The 19,137-nt window shown below is 44.2% G+C and overlaps 1 protein-coding gene across 1 annotated transcript in view; it reads right to left on the bottom strand.

Moving 5' to 3' along the window:
- Nucleotides 1-817: 817 nt before the first annotated feature.
- Nucleotides 818-19,137, bottom strand: part of LOC115406007 (olfactomedin-like protein 2B) — a 23,968-nt gene continuing 5,648 nt past the window's right edge. Inside the window, exons 2-9 of the mRNA XM_030115853.1 lie at nucleotides 5,383-5,655; nucleotides 5,168-5,275; nucleotides 4,916-5,080; nucleotides 4,603-4,816; nucleotides 4,018-4,473; nucleotides 2,995-3,171; nucleotides 2,593-2,789; nucleotides 818-1,939 (exon numbers count right to left, since the gene is read on the bottom strand). Of these exons, the coding sequence (XP_029971713.1) occupies nucleotides 1,547-1,939; nucleotides 2,593-2,789; nucleotides 2,995-3,171; nucleotides 4,018-4,473; nucleotides 4,603-4,816; nucleotides 4,916-5,080; nucleotides 5,168-5,275; nucleotides 5,383-5,655 (1,983 nt within the window). The 3' untranslated portion in view covers nucleotides 818-1,546. The remainder of the gene's footprint in view (nucleotides 1,940-2,592; nucleotides 2,790-2,994; nucleotides 3,172-4,017; nucleotides 4,474-4,602; nucleotides 4,817-4,915; nucleotides 5,081-5,167; nucleotides 5,276-5,382; nucleotides 5,656-19,137) is intronic.

Here is a 19,137-nt window from a genome sequence, read left to right as displayed (position 1 = left end):
AGCAAACAGTTCAGAGACTGGAGGGAAAACACACACAACGTATTCACTCTTCATCCCTTTGAGAATGAACGGGATGTGAATGGAAGTCTGTCTTGTGCGTCCTAGTAGGTGGTCACTTACCATGCACACACACATACACACACACACACACACACACGGTTATATAACTTTTGATGTCATCTCTGGAGGACCCAATGAGCTTCAGTGGAACTTTCCTGTTGTAATATATTCATTCCTGGTTAAGATCTCATTCATGCTTTAGCACTGCATCTCAGACTGTTGCTTGCAGTTAAATTATAAGAGTTTATGCCATCATTGATGAAAAGCAATAAAGGTAATGTGTATATGTGAGGCCTCTAGAGAAACTCCAGCCTTGAACACGTGCTGTTACAATAACTCATTTAGTTTTCCCTCCATATTGAGTTGAAGTGGGTAAATTTGTGAAATTTGCAAATTTATGTGGAAAGAAACGAGCCGAGCTTGACCGAAGCAGACTGGAATGACAAGCAGCAGCACTCCGTCTTATCAAACATCAGTCCAGCACGCCGCTTGAGTCTGTGTGCAGCTCTCGAGCACGTAGCCGGAGAGGGTCTGCTCTGTGTCCTGAGTATTCCCAGTCGGAGCTCCGTCGGAATCCGGCCTGGTGCTCATTATCCACACTGGGATCCTTCCAGAGGCTCCGCTGTTTCCAGGAAAACTGCATCAGACCCCACAAATAATGTCCACAGCAGGCTGGACAGCCACGCAGAAGAATTAAGACTTGAAAAGGACCACTGCCAACCACTTTTTAAAACATTTAATTACAAAAAAACCCAGTTTTGAAGCAGTAAAAATAAACATTGTCCTTGTTTCTTTATAGAAATATAAGAAAAGCAGTAGGAAGTGTGTACTGGTGTGAAAAGGATTTTAGTCAATCAATTTACCACTCTTATAAACATAAGAGGACATTAAGCCAACATACAGCTTTGGAAACATTCAACATGGACTTTGGCCACGAAACGAGACTGTAAACTTGATAATGTGGCGTTTCACAAGAACACGACAGTCGCATGATCCTCATGACTTTTGTTGTCTGGCTCTGTCCACCACAGTTATTTTCAGCAAAATAAGATTCACTCAAATAACAACAATAATATGGAGCATTCTTTTTTAAATCTAGAACCATATTTTTTAAGGTTAATGTGCAGGGATGTGTGTGAACTCTGTGATTTCTCCACCACAGTCTGAACATGCTACACGGTTATGCTCAAATCATTTAAAAAAAACAGAGTTCCATTTACTGACGCAGAGTAAAATGTGAAACGTGTGCACGTATAAATACATTCGTTCATATTGCCTGTGGGGTTTTAGAAGCACCTTTTTTTTTTCCTGATTTATTCGCTGCCGGTTAAAAACTCTGTTGTGTTGGAGCAGCAGCGCGCTGAACACAGAACCTGACCGATCCACAGTCAAAAGCAAACAAACACACAATTTCTGATCACATATTGCTTCGCCTTTGATGTTCTGATCTCTTCGGATTGTTTCTTCCATCTTTGAGTCCTCAGTTCTACGAATAGGCAAATATCACGTCATACGTCATCTGGTGTCCGTCGTCCCACGCGTACAGCTTCTTGTCCAGCGGGCAGTAACTCAGCTGGGCGGTGTGTCCGTGCACGTTCGTGAAGGCCAGGCTCGGCACGGTGTGCGTGAAGGTGTGCGTGTCGAAGGCGTACGTCACGTTGGCGTCGCGGCGCTCCACGCTGTCCACGGCGTACAGCACGCCGCACACCAGGAAGCTGTTGCCGTAGCGGCCGCGCCGGAGCCCCGTGCGGAAGCTCCGTATCGTCTGGAGGTCTCGGTGGTTGAGGTGGACGAGCAGGATGACTTCCTGATGGAAACCCTCGCTGTCCAGAGCCGGGTACAGCAGCCACAGGCCCGACTCGTCAACAGCAAACTCCACCTGGACATAAAGCGTAACGGAAAGACTTGACAGATCTGAGGGATCAATCCAAACTCTACATTAAATACGTTCTGAAAATCTATTCACCTGTAGTGTGTTTAAGTGACCTATTTCTTTACTTTTCCTTTATTTTGTAAGACCACATTGAGTATTTAATTTCCACCTTTAAAGGATCACAATTCAAGTTCAAAGGCAACAATACGCGTAAATTAATCTGCACATTAAGATTAAGTCAAACCTTTGTTAGATCGCTGCAATGATTCCAACTTTTTATTTATTTATTTGTTCTTAAATGATAAAAGCCTTAATGAGGAGAAAACTGTATTTTCCACTGCAGGGCTTGATGGACTTCAGTAGAGCAAGCTTTTTCTATTTTTGTGCCTTCAATCTCATTTCCAGAAACTACGAAGGAAAAAAAAGTATTTTCACCATGCAGAGCACTCCTTTTGAAGCTTTTTTTTCCAACACCTCCAGCGGTTGTTTCCACTCATTGCTCTTTGCACTTTTTGAACTCTTTAGTGATTTGTTGTGTTTCTGTGCACCGCGCTGACCTTTAATGACACCTTAAGGAGTCCCATGGGTAAATATCCCATCATGCAGCCTGTCTCACAAGGCTAAACAAAATAAAAGGCAAAGTGAACCATAAGTCTTACTTCAGTTTGCGTCCGGTGAGCCTGCTCCTCCAGTAAAGCGTCGTGGAGAGTGGTCCAGGCCGCTACAAATCTGTGTCTAAGGTCGTATCTGATGACGTCCCTGCTGAAGGCGCGGTTGTAGAACAGCGCCCCATTAAACACGACGTGGCCAGTTCCAGTGAAACTGTAGGGCAGCTTGTAGGAATTACTCGGCTGACCTGAGTGGGAAGAACGCAGAAAACACACACGTGTCCTCAGGAAATGCCCGACCATGACAGCAGTGTGGGTTTCCATGAGAACTTACAGACCCAAATAAAAATAAACACACATGAAATATTTTCTTTCCATCAGTCAATCAGCAAACTAATCTGTGTTAAAAATTAAAAAATGATTTTAGGTGAGGGACCTCCATTTGTGATTTACCTGATTTGAGGGTGTCAAGGTCCCGAAACTCCTGTAAGATGTTGCCGTAGTGACCGCTGGTCAGGTAGATGACACTTCCATGGCCTCGGGCGTCTCTCATCCAGGCGCCGTCACTGAGGCCGTAGGAGTTCTGCTGGACCGGCTCTGAGATGCTGGCAACGGTGTCCTTACACAATCCTTCAGGAGGAGAATCAAGATGTCAAAAACATGGATTATTTACTGGACTGTTACACCATATACACTGAAAATCCACAAAAGAGACTCTTTAAACGCTGTCATGTGCAAACAGTCAGACTGAACCTAGTTGATAACAATGTGTTGGTGAACTTCCAAACGTTGAGGTCTTCTATTAAAGTTTGACTAACGCAAAGCAAAGAATTCCAATTCGACCAAACTCAAGGCGTGTGGCTTCGCAAGTGAGTTTAATGTACATTTCATGATCTGTGACTGGTTATTTCACAGATATTGTGTTGCATTTGGCACCTCAGACAACACCGATGTGGAAGTTATATCGCAAATTCACACTGAGGCTGCAGAACTCATGTGGCCTGAGAACCAGCCAAGGAGTTTTTCAGACCTTTTAGCAAATTTGCTGAATTCAAACCAAAGCAAATTTGATCACTGTGGTTTTGAATGAAATAAATTCCAAAGTGAAAATGAATGCTGAAAACAGAGGAGGTTCATTTATAGACATCTACAGAGGAACCATAAAGAACGTGCCGAGCAGCTGTGGATCTGTCGGGTCTGCAGGCTGTAAAGCTTCAGACTGGAAGGCTCTCCAGAGAGCAGAGAGGACAGAAGAGAAAGTCATCGGTACTTCTCCTCCCTCATGACCAAGAGCTGGCTGGAAAACGCTGCATGACCAGATTATTGAGGGTCTGCAGGGACCCCTCCCGCCTGCACTGCTCAGCCTGATGGCCTCCGGGAAGAGGTGCTCCGGCATCGGGCGCATCACTGCTACTCTCCTCCCTCAACTTCTCCAGCAGTGGTCGCCAAGTTTTTGGCTCAAGAGTGCGACTTCACCTGGTTTTTTCGTGGTCTTTGGTTGATCGGCGGGACTCTCGGTCCAGCTGAGGCGACTTCTGGGCTTCGGCTGAGGCGCCGCTGTGGGAACAGGTTCAGTGGGAGAACCGACGCTGGTGCCCGATAAGGAAGTGGTCCGTTGGCTGGCAGGTGTGGTGGGTGGAGGGGGATTCGTGGTAGTTGTAGTTATCTGGGTTGTAGTTGTGCGTCTGGTTGTAGTTGGTATTGGAGTTGTCGTGGTGGGTAATTCAGTCGGTTTGACGGTGGAGGGAGGGGGTGTCGTTCCCTCTGTGTGTTGCTGGCTGGTCGCTGTGGAAGCTTCTGGTTTAGCGGTGGTTGTAGATACTCGGTCTGGTTCTCCAGTAACAGGTCCTGGTCTCTCAGTGAGGAGAGGCTGGGTCGGGGGAACCTGGTCCGAGATGAGCAAGTCCACAGAAGCCTTCGCAGTTCCAGTGGCTGTCAGACCAAGAAAAACAGAGAAGAGATATTTTTTCAATATATATGCTAATTACAGCGAGCTGTTCCTCAAACGGTGGCACCGTGTAAGCGAAAAACCTTCATTCTTGTCACAAGAATGAGACTTACTGTCCTTATCCTCTTCATCCTCCTTGAATTTTTCTTCCTCTGCTTTGTAAAAGGTCACCTCCCTGATGACCATGTTCTTGTCTTTGATTGGCTGTCTCGGCTCTGGATTTTCTTTGATCGGGCTTTGAGCTGCAGTCGTATTCTTACTCGGCTGAGCTTGTTGCTCCACACCATCTTGCTGTTGGTTTTTCTTCAACTGAATTTCATTTGTCTTCTGCAACAGAAGTTTTGTTCATAAAGAAAAACAAAAGCCTTTTAATTGAGACAACAATACAAAAAGTCAGAGACATCTGACTCATTTTTGAGAACGTACCTGCTTGTGGGTGTAGACACCTGCTCCATTTTTACCTCCGGCACACTCCAGATCATTAGTCTTCTTCTTTTTCTGCTGGGCCTTTTTGTCCTTGTCCTTGTCTTTGACTTTGTCCTTTGCTCGCTCTTTCTCTCTCACTCTTTCAGTGAGATTTCGAGTGAAAGCCTGATGTGTACAGAATGAACACACAGTTGATCCTGAATATCATCATTGTGGTTTAAACTAGAGGCAATAAATAATGTGTGTGCTGACCTTCTCCATGTTTTCCATTCTGCTGAGCAGCTTGGTAGTGACAGACTGGAGCTTCAACAAGTCCATTCCATACATAGAACCTTCTAGCAAGTCCATGATCGTTGCCAGCTAAACAGACAAAAGTAAATGAAAGGCAGACAGAAAAAAACAAAAAACAGTTCACTGAAAAGTCTTTTTGTTTCCAATAGGAAAACAGAGTGTGAGTGTGGTTCTACCTTGATGTCATCCTTGCTGGCCTCCTGTAGTTTCTTAAATCTGTACTCCCCCTCACAGGGGTTGACAGCTGTGGGCGGCGCCATGCACACACACTTCTTGCAGTCTGTTCCCTTGGTAATGGTTTCTACTGTGTAAAAATCCTGGGACGGAGACATCGGGTCGCCGTCATGGATACGGCTGCAGTCGGATCGCTTGATTGGCCTGACAACACAGCGACACACACAGTCGGACCCCGACGAGACCGTTTTCACTTTGTCGTAATCACCCAGCAACTGAAAAAAGAGGAGAATTTCTTTCTCAGTATCTTTCAGAAGAAATGCAAAGATATTCCACTTTTGAAAGTGTGTTTGTGTGTGTGTGTGAGATGATGTGCAGCTGCAGCAGTGGTGAGCACCCTGGGAGGACGATAGCTGCAACTATTTACAAACAGGCACTTCTTTGGTTTGGAGCACTTACAGTTTGGAGAAGTTCAGAGGCTATTACGTAACCAACTGCCACAGGGATGCAAACTGTTGCCACAGTGGGTGCACACACACATGCACACGCTCACACTCAGTTCAAGGTTTCATTCACCATGACATTTAAGCTAAACTGACAATCTGTGGGTTTGGACAAACCGTAAAGGGAAAAATCAAGTGGAACATTGACACACTTTTTCGAGTTACTATGACAATAGCGATGACCAAAATTCACAATGCAAAACAGAAATCTAAGGTTTGCAAAGAAAATGCAACACAAGTGTTAAAACTACATGTGCTTTCAATTTACATGCTTAATGGGGTAGAAGGAAAGTTTTGCTGAGTTGATTTTAGTAACCCTAGAGATTTGGTCTGACACAGGATTATTTTCAAATGTGATGAAATGAAGTGTCCTGCAGAGGAAATTATGATCACAATTCTTTCCATCCATCCTTGCTTAAAGTTTCCGGTCCGCGGCTCTGTAGCAGCGCCAGAGCGGACCGCAGCTGCCCCGTGGCTGCTGTGAGTCCATGTGCGTAAGGAGACAGCCAAACCATTCCTTGGAATCGAGACATGAAGAACCGGTTCTCCAAAAGAACCGGTGAACCGGTTCTCCAAAAGAACCGGTGAACCGGTTCTTTTGGAGAACCGGTTCTCCGTTTCCATCCCAACCGGAGATGAAAGAGAATGGAGAGTGAACCACTTGACAAAGGCCGAGGGGTGGGGGGATAATTGCTTCAGACCAGTCATATTTACAGTTGATCTGTACTGCTACTAATACTGAAATATGTCACAATAATACTATTAATAAAAATTTCAATATATATTTTTCTGTGTTGCCAAAAATTTTAGGGATTCGTGAAATATTTTAGCATTAGCACCCCTACAAAATGGGCTAGCCTTGTTCCAGGCTCTTGTGCGTCATATTGCGTCATTACAAGCTCCAGATGGACCCGACTTCGACAGAAGATGGCAGTATTGCTGCACCACACACAAGTTAACAGCTTCTTTCTGCTTTTTCACCGTGCTTTTCGACCTTCACAAAACCCTGCCCTCAAAACGGACATCTTCCAATCATATCCGGAGAGTTGCGACTGGACCAAACAGCGAGAAATCTCCAACTCCCAGCAACATGTACCGAGGTAAGGCTAAGCTACGCTAACATAACATAGGGTAACATAGCACATACCCCATTTCACACCCTGAAATGGCCATAAAGGGACTTTGTTTTAGGTTTAAAAGTGATTTAAGATACCTGAATTGGATTTTTCTGTGATCTCTGTGGTCTAAAATGTCTATTGCATTGGATACGCTTTATTTCTGTCAGTATGCCACCAATAACTGCTGGTTTTAATTTCAGCCAAGGCAAATACACATCCGAACAAGGAAAAATGGAATTTCTAATGTCATTCGACAATATCAGTAATGCAAAAGCATATTATCTTCATATACAATCCATATCTGATCACAGTCAATGTAACAGCGCAAATGACAATCAACAAAATACTGCAGAACTATACATATACGTATAATACATTTCATGCTTCAGTATGTCAACACATCCCACCTCTGTTGGTTCAAAAACAGCTGTTTTCTAGAAAGAAAGTCACATTAGTATGGTATACTAAAGCAAGTTGGGGGGAAAAAAACATTATAAAAACTAATCAACATTTCCCAAACATGTGAAAGCTTAACATTTCAGGCCTTTTCACTTGAACAAACCTCGTCTATGTGGTTGTTCCCACAGCATTATGCTTTTTTATGACTTTCATCCACCTTACTTCTGGTGATATAATGCAACACACTCCTGATTTGCATTCAAACACAGGAAAACGTTGCATTTGCTACATTTCCACCTTGACATCCCCTTTGGACAAAGGTTGCAGCGCCCTCACTTGTCACAGTGGAGCGGCCAGTGCCCCAAGTTGTCATAACGCACATCTGGTTGTGGTTTTTGGCGTTATGGTCTTGGGCTGTAGCCTGTCTGCTCTGGTGGTGATAAGCTTGGTGATGATCAACCAACGTTAGATGTAGGCTTATTGAACTGGTTCAAACTGTGGGCGACTGCCACGTAGAACCTTTTGAGAGACATTGCTTTTTCTCTCAAGAGACCACACTCTCTTTTATAGAGCAATCAATCTTGAATTTGGTACCTGGAACTCCTCAATGTCTTCATGCTTCCAAATTCTTCTTGTGCTTTTGTTTGGAACAGTGTTTCCCTGTTCTCCTCTTCTTACGATGTGGCTGAATGGATGATCTGCTTGTTGAGTGAGCCTCCTCTTCATTGAGGGATTCCAACAAGCTTTCTCCAGTATCATCAACTTGTGTGGGATGACAATCAGGATCGTCTATTTCAGAGGTATGCAACTAAAATTCACAGAGGTCCGGTCAGAGATAATTTGTTAAACCAAAGGTCCGGAACATCATAATGTCTAACTGAATTAGTGTGATATGTGCTGATGTAACCTAGTAGTTGTAAGAGTGTCTGCATGTAATCAATAGCTGACTAAGTGCAGAATGTGAAAAAATAATGCTTGAACAACATGAACCAACACACATCTGCACTAGGGATGTTTGCTACCACTTATTTTCAGAACAATACCAAATACAAGTACTTCATCTTCAGTACTCACCAATACCGATACTCATACTAATACTTTTGATATATAAAATTAAAAAAAAAATGCAATGACAGATCATTTTTGAAAAATGACTTATTTGTAAAAAAAGGCAGCACAGCCACTATGTTTAAGTCCAAAATAATAGTCTGAAAATTAAAACAAATAACTCTTTGAGTTCTACACTTATTTAAATTAAACTAAGTGCAAGATAAAACAATTTCTGAGCTTTAAGTTTTTTTTTAATGAACTGAAGTACAAGATGTAAACAAACAACTCTAAATTACACACTTTTTTAAATGAACTTATTTTAACATTTTTCAAATGAACTAAGGTGCAGGATAAAACAGTTTTCTCTGAGTTTTACTCTTTACATAAACAAAAGCTTTTAAATGTACTCATTTTAATGATTTTTTATGAACTAAAATCAAAGATAGAACAACCCCTGAGTTTTAAGAGTTGCTCTAAGAGTTGCTCGTGTTATTTGTACTGCTCTCGGATCGGTGCTCTTCAGTTTCTCAGTTTTCTGCAGAGTTTGCCGTCGAGTTGGCTGCAGGAGTTTTTTTAAAATGTAATGTAAATCGTAAGTCATTTTCTTTTTGAGAAAACTTCAGATTGAGGCGGTCAGACAAACATCTCCTTGTTGACATCTCTAACTGAAGAACCTGAATCAGTGTTTATACTTCTTTAACAATACCTTCATCTGAAAAAGGTTAAGCAATTGAACATTTTTACATTTTTTTCATGTCTTCATCACTCCCTCAAATCTCCTGCTGCTCAGTGGGAGAACTGAGCTGCAGCTTGCCCTGCCAGCGCTATGAAACGACACCTGAATGGTGTCAGGGCCATTCTCAAGCACATTTGGACGTGCTTGTTGGTGGGTCTGGAACGGTATTTGGTTTTAATTATGTTGATCGTTGAGAAAGCTGCCTCACAGCTGTATGTTGACCCAAGCATGGTCAGCATGTGCAGGTCGACTGTCCTGAGACATGGGAAACCAGTCTCAGAGACCATTTGGAGCCAGAAAGTGGCAGGGTCACTTCCTCTGAACTGCTCTTTAAGGGCCACATCCACCTGGAGATCAACCAGTTCCATCTGAAGAGACCCAGCATTTGCCCACTTGAAGTACTGTGTGGCCTCCTTTGAGAATTCCCTGACATCTGTGAGGAGAAATGGGTTCTGAATGAGCATGGTCAGCTGCTGTACAAAGCTGAAGCTGTCAAAACGTTTGCTGAAGTTCACAATCAGCTTATCAACAGAGTCAACAAAAGAAGACACATCTCTCTGTCCCTGAACTTGTTGCTGCAATGCTGAGAAGTGGACACAGTCTTTCTTCAAATCTTCCTTGAACACCTTGTTTCCTCTGGAAGGAGCAGACAGTTGTTATCAGTTCTCAAATTGATTTGCCCTTGTCCTGAAGCATCAAATTTAGTTCACTGAGATGTGAGATGATATCAACCAAAAAGGCCACATTATCCATCTTTTTCTCATCTTTTAAAAAGAGATAAAACTGTGTTGCCATTTGACTCTTCAGCTCTGCCAAATAAGCTGCGACCTCCCTTCTGATGGACCAAAACCGCTCCAACACCTTGCTTTTACTGAGCCATCTCACGTTGTTGTGCAGCAAAAGATCATCAGCATTTGCTTCAGCTTCTCTGAGGAATTCCGTAAGCATGCGATGCTGATAGGACAAGGATGCCCTGAGAAAGTTTATCATTTTCATTATTGTGTTCTTCACCTCAGCATACTCATTTGACAGGGCTGAGCAGAGGACAGACTGGTGAATCATACAGTGGTGAGCAATGAGCTCAGGATTGTCTTTCTTCAGTCTCACCACAGCTCTTTTCTCTCTCCCTATCATGGCAGGGCCAGCTGTATGACTATCTGTAGTCACTGAAACCACTTGTTTTGGCTCTGTTCCTCTTTTTATTAACATTTCCTTAATGGCCAGGCAGATGTTCTTTCCTCTGGTACTGGTTTGAGGCGGAGTCAGGTTTTGGTTTTTTCCCCAATTAATGGACTGTTCATTTTGCTTAGATTTCCCAGGAAAATACAAGTTTGAAGTTTATTTTTAACTGTACGATTGATGTCGTGGCATCACTGTAAGTTATGTTATCTGTTTTTCTAGTACATTTTTTCCATTTTTTTCAGTCCTGGTGTGACTTACTTTTAAGCATAGTGTTAAAGGTTTGAGGTTCCTCGCCTTGCCGATTGTTTGGTTGTGTTTTTACAGTATGTGTTGTATAAATCAGGCCTAACTGGAAGATGCTTATAGAATTTCGTTGGTATTTCTCAATAGTTTGAATGTCATTTTATTTAATTTTTTCTTTAGGGTATTTTTTTAAATACTAATTTTTTTTTAACGTAGTGTTTTTGATGTGGAATTGTCTTCAATCTTGTTTGATGTCGACGACATTCCACTTTGTTTTTCTTTTCTTCATTCACATTTGTTTTCATTACATGTCTGAATGTTAACATACGAGTTCCGTGGCAAATGTTGCTAACTGTTTTAATGTAATGGTTGTTTTTTGCCATTGCATTCTTTCCCCCCTCAGGCAGTCAGTTCAGATTGTTAAATCTGCTACTGGTTAACCTGTAATCCAGTACTACCTGCTTCAGGGTCGAGTTACCGGCGACTAAACTGGTACTCTCCAGACAGTGAATCCACTGGGCTGGGGAAATGGGCGTCTGGTCGTCCTGACGAAAGCTTAAACAAAAGATTCGTCAAAGGCTTGAGGTTCAGGGGAGCCTTTGACAGCCATCTAGATATGGGAGAAAACCCAGACAGAAAATCCTCTGTTCTGTTCGTGGACAGTTGAGTACCTGTCACAATGTTTTTCGTGTGTTTTAGGTTAGTCAGGTCAGGTTGTTAAATCTGCTACTGGTTAACCTGTAATCCAGTACTACCTGCTTCAGGGTCGAGTTACCGGCGACTAAACTGGTACTCTCCAGACAGTGAATCCACTGGGCTGGGGAAGTGGGCGTCTGGTCGTCCTGACGACAGCTTAAAAAAAAGATTCGTCAAAGGCTTGAGGTTCAGGGGAGCCTTTGACAGCCATCTAGATATGGGAGAAAACCCAGACAGAAAATCCTCTGTTCCGTTCGTGGACAGTTGAGTACCTGTCACAATGTTTTTTGTGTGTTTTAGGTTAGTCAGGTCAGGTTGTTAAATCTGCTACTGGTTAACCTGTAATCCAGTACTACCTGCTTCAGGGTCGAGTTACCGGCGACTAAACTGGTACTCTCCAGACAGTGAATCCACTGGGCTGGGGAAGTGGGCGTCTGGTCGTCCTGACGACAGCTTAAAAAAAAGATTCGTCAAAGGCTTGAGGTTCAGGGGAGCCTTTGACAGCCATCTAGATATGGGAGAAAACCCAGACAGAAAATCCTCTGTTCCGTTCGTGGACAGTTGAGTACCTGTCACAATGTTTTTTGTGTGTTTTAGGTTAGTCAGGTCAGGTTGTTAAATCTGCTACTGGTTAACCTGTAATCCAGTACTACCTGCTTCAGGGTCGAGTTACCGGCGACTAAACTGGTACTCTCCAGACAGTGAATCCACTGGGCTGGGGAAGTGGGCGTCTGGTCGTCCTGACGAAAGCTTAAAAAAAAGATTCGTCAAAGGTTTGAGGTTCAGGGGAGCCATTGACAGCCATCTAGATATGGGAGAAAACCCAGACAGAAAATCCTCTGTTCCGTTCGTGGACAGTTGAGTACCTGTCACAATGTTTTTTGTGTGTTTTAGGTTAGTCAGGTCAGGTTGTTAAATCGGCTACTGGTTAACCTGTAATCCAGTACTACCTGCTTCAGGGTCGAGTTACCGGCGACTAAACTGGTACTCTCCAGACAGTGAATCCTCTGGGCTGGGGAAGTGGGCGTCTGGTCGTCCTGACGAAAGCTTAAAAAAAAGATTCGTCAAAGGCTTGAGGTTCAGGGGAGCCTTTGACAGCCATCTAGATATGGGAGAAAACCCAGACAGAAAATCCTCTGTTCCGTTCGTGGACAGTTGAGTACCTGTCACAATGTTTTTTGTGTGTTTTAGGTTAGTCAGGTCAGGTTGTTAAATCTGCTACTGGTTAACCTGTAATCCAGTACTACCTGCTTCAGGGTCGAGTTACCGGCGACTAAACTGGTACTCTCCAGACAGTGAATCCACTGGGCTGGGGAAGTGGGCGTCTGGTCGTCCTGACGAAAGCTTAAAAAAAAGATTCGTCAAAGGCTTGAGGTTCAGGGGAGCCATTGACGGCCATCTAGATATGGGAGAAAACCCAGACAGAAAATCCTCTGTTCCGTTCGTGGACAGTTGAGTACCTGTCACAATGTTTTTTGTGTGTTTTAGGTTAGTCAGGTCAGGTTGTTAAACCTGCTACTGGTTAACCTGTAATCCAGTACTACCTGCTTCAGGGTCGAGTTACCGGCGACTAAACTGGTACTCTCCAGACAGTGAATCCACTGGGCTGGGGAAGTGGGCGTCTGGTCGTCCTGACGAAAGCTTAAAAAAAAGATTCGTCAAAGGCTTGAGGTTCAGGGGAGCCATTGACGGCCATCTAGATATGGGAGAAAACCCAGACAGAAAATCCTCTGTTCCGTTCGTGGACAGTTGAGTACCTGTCACAATGTTTTTTGTATGTTTTAGGTTAGTCAGGTCAGGTTGTTAAATCTGCTACTGGTTAACCTGTAATCCAGTACTACCTGCTTCAGGGTCGAGTTACCGGCGACTAAACTGGTACTCTCCAGACAGTGAATCCACTGGGCTGGGGAAGTGGGCATCTGGTCGTCCTGACGAAAGCTTAAAAAAAAGATTCGTCAAAGGCTTGAGGTTCAGGGGAGCCTTTGACAGCCATCTAGATATGGGAGAAAACCCAGACAGAAAATCCTCTGTTCCGTTCGTGGACAGTTGAGTACCTGTCACAATGTTTTTTGTGTGTTTTAGGTTAGTCAGGTCAGGTTGTTAAATCTGCTACTGGTTAACCTGTAATCCAGTACTACCTGCTTCAGGGTCGAGTTACCGGCGACTAAACTGGTACTCTCCAGACAGTGAATCCACTGGGCTGGGGAAGTGGGCGTCTGGTCGTCCTGACGACAGCTTAAAAAAAAGATTCGTCAAAGGCTTGAGGTTCAGGGGAGCCTTTGACAGCCATCTAGATATGGGAGAAAACCCAGACAGAAAATCCTCTGTTCCGTTCGTGGACAGTTGAGTACCTGTCACAATGTTTTTTGTGTGTTTTAGGTTAGTCATGTCAGGTTGTTAAATCTGCTACTGGTTAACCTGTAATCCAGTACTACCTGCTTCAGGGTCGAGTTACCGGCGACTAAACTGGTACTCTCCAGACAGTGAATCCACTGGGCTGGGGAAGTGGGCGTCTGGTCGTCCTGACGAAAGCTTAAAAAAAAGATTCGTCAAAGGCTTGAGGTTCAGGGGAGCCATTGACGGCCATCTAGATATGGGAGAAAACCCAGACAGAAAATCCTCTGTTCCGTTCGTGGACAGTTGAGTACCTGTCACAATGTTTTTTGTGTGTTTTAGGTTAGTCAGGTCAGGTTGTTAAACCTGCTACTGGTTAACCTGTAATCCAGTACTACCTGCTTCAGGGTCGAGTTACCGGCGACTAAACTGGTACTCTCCAGACAGTGAATCCACTGGGCTGGGGAAGTGGGCGTCTGGTCGTCCTGACGAAAGCTTAAAAAAAAGATTCGTCAAAGGCTTGAGGTTCAGGGGAGCCTTTGACAGCCATCTAGATATGGGAGAAAACCCAGACAGAAAATCCTCTGTTCCGTTCGTGGACAGTTGAGTACCTGTCACAATGTTTTTTGTATGTTTTAGGTTAGTCAGGTCAGGTTGTTAAATCTGCTACTGGTTAACCTGTAATCCAGTACTACCTGCTTCAGGGTCGAGTTACCGGCGACTAAACTGGTACTCTCCAGACAGTGAATCCACTGGGCTGGGGAAGTGGGCATCTGGTCGTCCTGACGAAAGCTTAAAAAAAAGATTCGTCAAAGGCTTGAGGTTCAGGGGAGCCTTTGACAGCCATCTAGATATGGGAGAAAACCCAGACAGAAAATCCTCTGTTCCGTTCGTGGACAGTTGAGTACCTGTCACAATGTTTTTTGTGTGTTTTAGGTTAGTCAGGTCAGGTTGTTAAATCTGCTACTGGTTAACCTGTAATCCAGTACTACCTGCTTCAGGGTCGAGTTACCGGCGACTAAACTGGTACTCTCCAGACAGTGAATCCACTGGGCTGGGGAAGTGGGCGTCTGGTCGTCCTGACGACAGCTTAAAAAAAAGATTCGTCAAAGGCTTGAGGTTCAGGGGAGCCTTTGACAGCCATCTAGATATGGGAGAAAACCCAGACAGAAAATCCTCTGTTCCGTTCGTGGACAGTTGAGTACCTGTCACAATGTTTTTTGTGTGTTTTAGGTTAGTCATGTCAGGTTGTTAAATCTGCTACTGGTTAACCTGTAATCCAGTACTACCTGCTTCAGGGTCGAGTTACCGGCGACTAAACTGGTACTCTCCAGACAGTGAATCCACTGGGCTGGGGAAGTGGGCGTCTGGTCGTCCTGACGAAAGCTTAAAAAAAAGATTCGTCAAAGGCTTGAGGTTCAGGGGAGCCATTGACGGCCATCTAGATATGGGAGAAAACCCAGACAGAAAATCCTCTGTTCCGTTCGTGGACAGTTGAGTACCTGTCACAATGTTTTTTGTGTGTTTTAGGTTAGTCAGGTCAGGTTGTTAAACCTGCTACTGGTTAACCTGTAATCCAGTACTACCTGCTTCAGGGTCGAGTTACCGGCGACTAAACTGGTACTCTCCAGACAGTGAATCCACTGGGCTGGGGAAGTGGGCGTCTGGTCGTCCTGACGAAAGCTTAAAAAAAAGATTCGTCAAAGGCTTGAGGTTCAGGGGAGCCATTGACGGCCATCTAGATATGGGAGAAAACCCAGACAGAAAATCCTCTGTTCCGTTCGTGGACAGTTGAGTACCTGTCACAATGTTTTTTGTATGTTTTAGGTTAGTCAGGTCAGGTTGTTAAATCTGCTACTGGTTAACCTGTAATCCAGTACTACCTGCTTCAGGGTCGAGTTACCGGCGACTAAACTGGTACTCTCCAGACAGTGAATCCACTGGGCTGGGGAAGTGGGCGTCTGGTCGTCCTGACGAAAGCTTAAAAAAAAGATTCGTCAAAGGCTTGAGGTTCAGGGGAGCCTTTGACAGCCATCTAGATATGGGAGAAAACCCAGACAGAAAATCCTCTGTTCCGTTCGTGGACAGTTGAGTACCTGTCACAATGTTTTTTGTGTGTTTTAGGTTAGTCAGGTCAGGTTGTTAAATCTGCTACTGGTTAACCTGTAATCCAGTACTACCTGCTTCAGGGTCGAGTTACCGGCGACTAAACTGGTACTCTCCAGACAGTGAATCCACTGGGCTGGGGAAGTGGGCGTCTGGTCGTCCTGACGACAGCTTAAAAAAAAGATTCGTCAAAGGCTTGAGGTTCAGGGGAGCCATTGACAGCCATCTAGATATGGGAGAAAACCCAGACAGAAAATCCTCTGTTCCGTTCGTGGACAGTTGAGTACCTGTCACAATGTTTTTTGTGTGTTTTAGGTTAGTCAGGTCAGGTTGTTAAATCTGCTACTGGTTAACCTGTAATCCAGTACTACCTGCTTCAGGGTCGAGTTACCGGCGACTAAACTGGTACTCTCCAGACAGTGAATCCACTGGGCTGGGGAAGTGGGCGTCTGGTCGTCCTGACGAAAGCTTAAAAAAAAGATTCGTCAAAGGCTTGAGGTTCAGGGGAGCCATTGACGGCCATCTAGATATGGGAGAAAACCCAGACAGAAAATCCTCTGTTCCGTTCGTGGACAGTTGAGTACCTGTCACAATGTTTTTTGTATGTTTTAGGTTAGTCAGGTCAGGTTGTTAAATCTGCTACTGGTTAACCTGTAATCCAGTACTACCTGCTTCAGGGTCGAGTTACCGGCGACTAAACTGGTACTCTCCAGACAGTGAATCCACTGGGCTGGGGAAGTGGGCGTCTGGTCGTCCTGACGAAAGCTTAAAAAAAAGATTCGTCAAAGGCTTGAGGTTCAGGGGAGCCTTTGACAGCCATCTAGATATGGGAGAAAACCCAGACAGAAAATCCTCTGTTCCGTTCGTGGACAGTTGAGTACCTGCCACAATGTTTTTTGTGTGTTTTAGGTTAGTCAGGTCAGGTTGTTAAATCTGCTACTGGTTAACCTGTAATCCAGTACTACCTGCTTCAGGGTCGAGTTACCGGCGACTAAACTGGTACTCTCCAGACAGTGAATCCACTGGGCTGGGGAAGTGGGCGTCTGGTCGTCCTGACGACAGCTTAAAAAAAGATTCGTCAAAGGCTTGAGGTTCAGGGGAGCCTTTGACAGCCATCTAGATATGGGAGAAAACCCAGACAGAAAATCCTCTGTTCCGTTCGTGGACAGTTGAGTACCTGTCACAATGTTTTTTGTGTGTTTTAGGTTAGTCAGGTCAGGTTGTTAAATCTGCTACTGGTTAACCTGTAATCCAGTACTACCTGCTTCAGGGTCGAGTTACCGGCGACTAAACTGGTACTCTCCAGACAGTGAATCCACTGGGCTGGGGAAGTGGGCGTCTGGTCGTCCTGACGACAGCTTAAAAAAAAGATTCGTCAAAGGCTTGAGGTTCAGGGGAGCCTTTGACAGCCATCTAGATATGGGAGAAAACCCAGACAGAAAATCCTCTGTTCCGTTCGTGGACAGTTGAGTACCTGTCACAATGTTTTTTGTGTGTTTTAGGTTAGTCAGGTCAGGTTGTTAAATCTGCTACTGGTTAACCTGTAATCCAGTACTACCTGCTTCAGGGTCGAGTTACCGGCGACTAAACTGGTACTCTCCAGACAGTGAATCCACTGGGCTGGGGAAGTGGGCGTCTGGTCGTCCTGACGAAAGCTTAAAAAAAAGATTCGTCAAAGGTTTGAGGTTCAGGGGAGCCATTGACAGCCATCTAGATATGGGAGAAAACCCAGACAGAAAATCCTCTGTTCCGTTCGTGGACAGTTGAGTACCTGTCACAATGTTTTTTGTGTGTTTTAGGTTAGTCAGGTCAGGTTGTTAAATCTGCTACTGGTTAACCTGTAATCCAGTACTACCTGCTTCAGGGTCGAGTTACCGGCGACTAAACTGGTACTCTCCAGACAGTGAATCCACTGGGCTGGGGAAGTGGGCGTCTGGTCGTCCTGACGAAAGCTTAAAAAAAAGATTTGTCAAAGGCTTGAGGTTCAGGGGAGCCGTTGACAGCCATCTAGATATGGGAGAAAACCCAGACAGAAAATCCTCTGTTCCGTTCGTGGACAGTTGAGTACCTGTCACAATGTTTTTTGTGTGTTTTAGGTTAGTCAGGTCAGGTTGTTAAATCTGCTACTGGTTAACCTGTAATCCAGTACTACCTGCTTCAGGGTCGAGTTACCGGCGACTAAACTGGTACTCTCCAGACAGTGAATCCACTGGGCTGGGGAAGTGGGCGTCTGGTCGTCCTGACGAAAGCTTAAAAAAAAGATTTGTCAAAGGCTTGAGGTTCAGGGGAGCCGTTGACAGCCATCTAGATATGGGAGAAAACCCAGACAGAAAATCCTCTGTTCCGTTCGTGGACAGTTGAGTACCTGTCACAATGTTTTTTGTGTGTTTTAGGTTAGTCAGGTCAGGTTGTTAAATCTGCTACTGGTTAACCTGTAATCCAGTACTACCTGCTTCAGGGTCGAGTTACCGGCGACTAAACTGGTACTCTCCAGACAGTGAATCCACTGGGCTGGGGAAGTGGGCGTCTGGTCGTCCTGACGAAAGCTTAAAAAAAAGATTCGTCAAAGGCTTGAGGTTCAGGGGAGCCATTGACGGCCATCTAGATATGGGAGAAAACCCAGACAGAAAATCCTCTGTTCCGTTCGTGGACAGTTGAGTATCTGTCACAATGTTTTTCGTTTGTTTTAGGTTTTTTTGTTTGTTCTTCTTGTCCTTTGTTTTGCACCGCTAGAACCTCTGGCTTTGGCGCATTGTAGCAACAGTTTAAACCTTTGCTACAATGCTTCAAGCAAACTTTCAGGTGTCTGAGGTCATAGGGGTTTTTTGGGTTTTTTTTTTTTCCTGCAATCATTGGACTTTTCATTTTGCTTAATTTTCCTCGGAAAATGTCAGTTTAAAGTTTTTTTTTTAGCTGTAGGATTGATGTGATGGCATCATTGTAAGTTATGTTATCTCTTTTTCTAGTACATTTTTTTCCATGTTTTTCGGTCCTGGTGTGACTTACTTTTGAGCATAGTGTTGAAGGTTTGAGGTCCCTCGCCTTGCCGATTGTTTAGTTGTGTTTTTACAGTGTATGTTGTATAAATCACGCCTAACTGGAAAGACGCTTATAGAATTTCGTTGGTATTTCTCAATAGTTTGAATGCCATTTTATTTAATTTTTCTTTAGGGTGTTTTTTTTTTTTTGAAATACTAATATTTTCTTTCTTTTTTTTTTAACATAGTGTTTTTGATGTGGAGCTGTCTTCAATCTTGTTTGACGTCGACAACAGTCCATTTTATCTTGTCTTCATTCACATTTGTTTTCATCACATGTGTGAATGTTAACGTAGGTGTTGTATATGATGTTGTATAAATCAGGCCTAACTGGAAAGACGCCTGTAGAATT

The sequence above is a fragment of the Salarias fasciatus genome, chromosome 18 (genome assembly GCF_902148845.1).
Source record: "Salarias fasciatus chromosome 18, fSalaFa1.1, whole genome shotgun sequence".
NCBI classification, from domain to species: Eukaryota; Metazoa; Chordata; class Actinopteri; order Blenniiformes; family Blenniidae; genus Salarias; species Salarias fasciatus.
The sequence above is the reverse complement of the archived record's forward strand: the minus strand, read 5'-3'. Positions and strand labels throughout refer to the sequence as shown.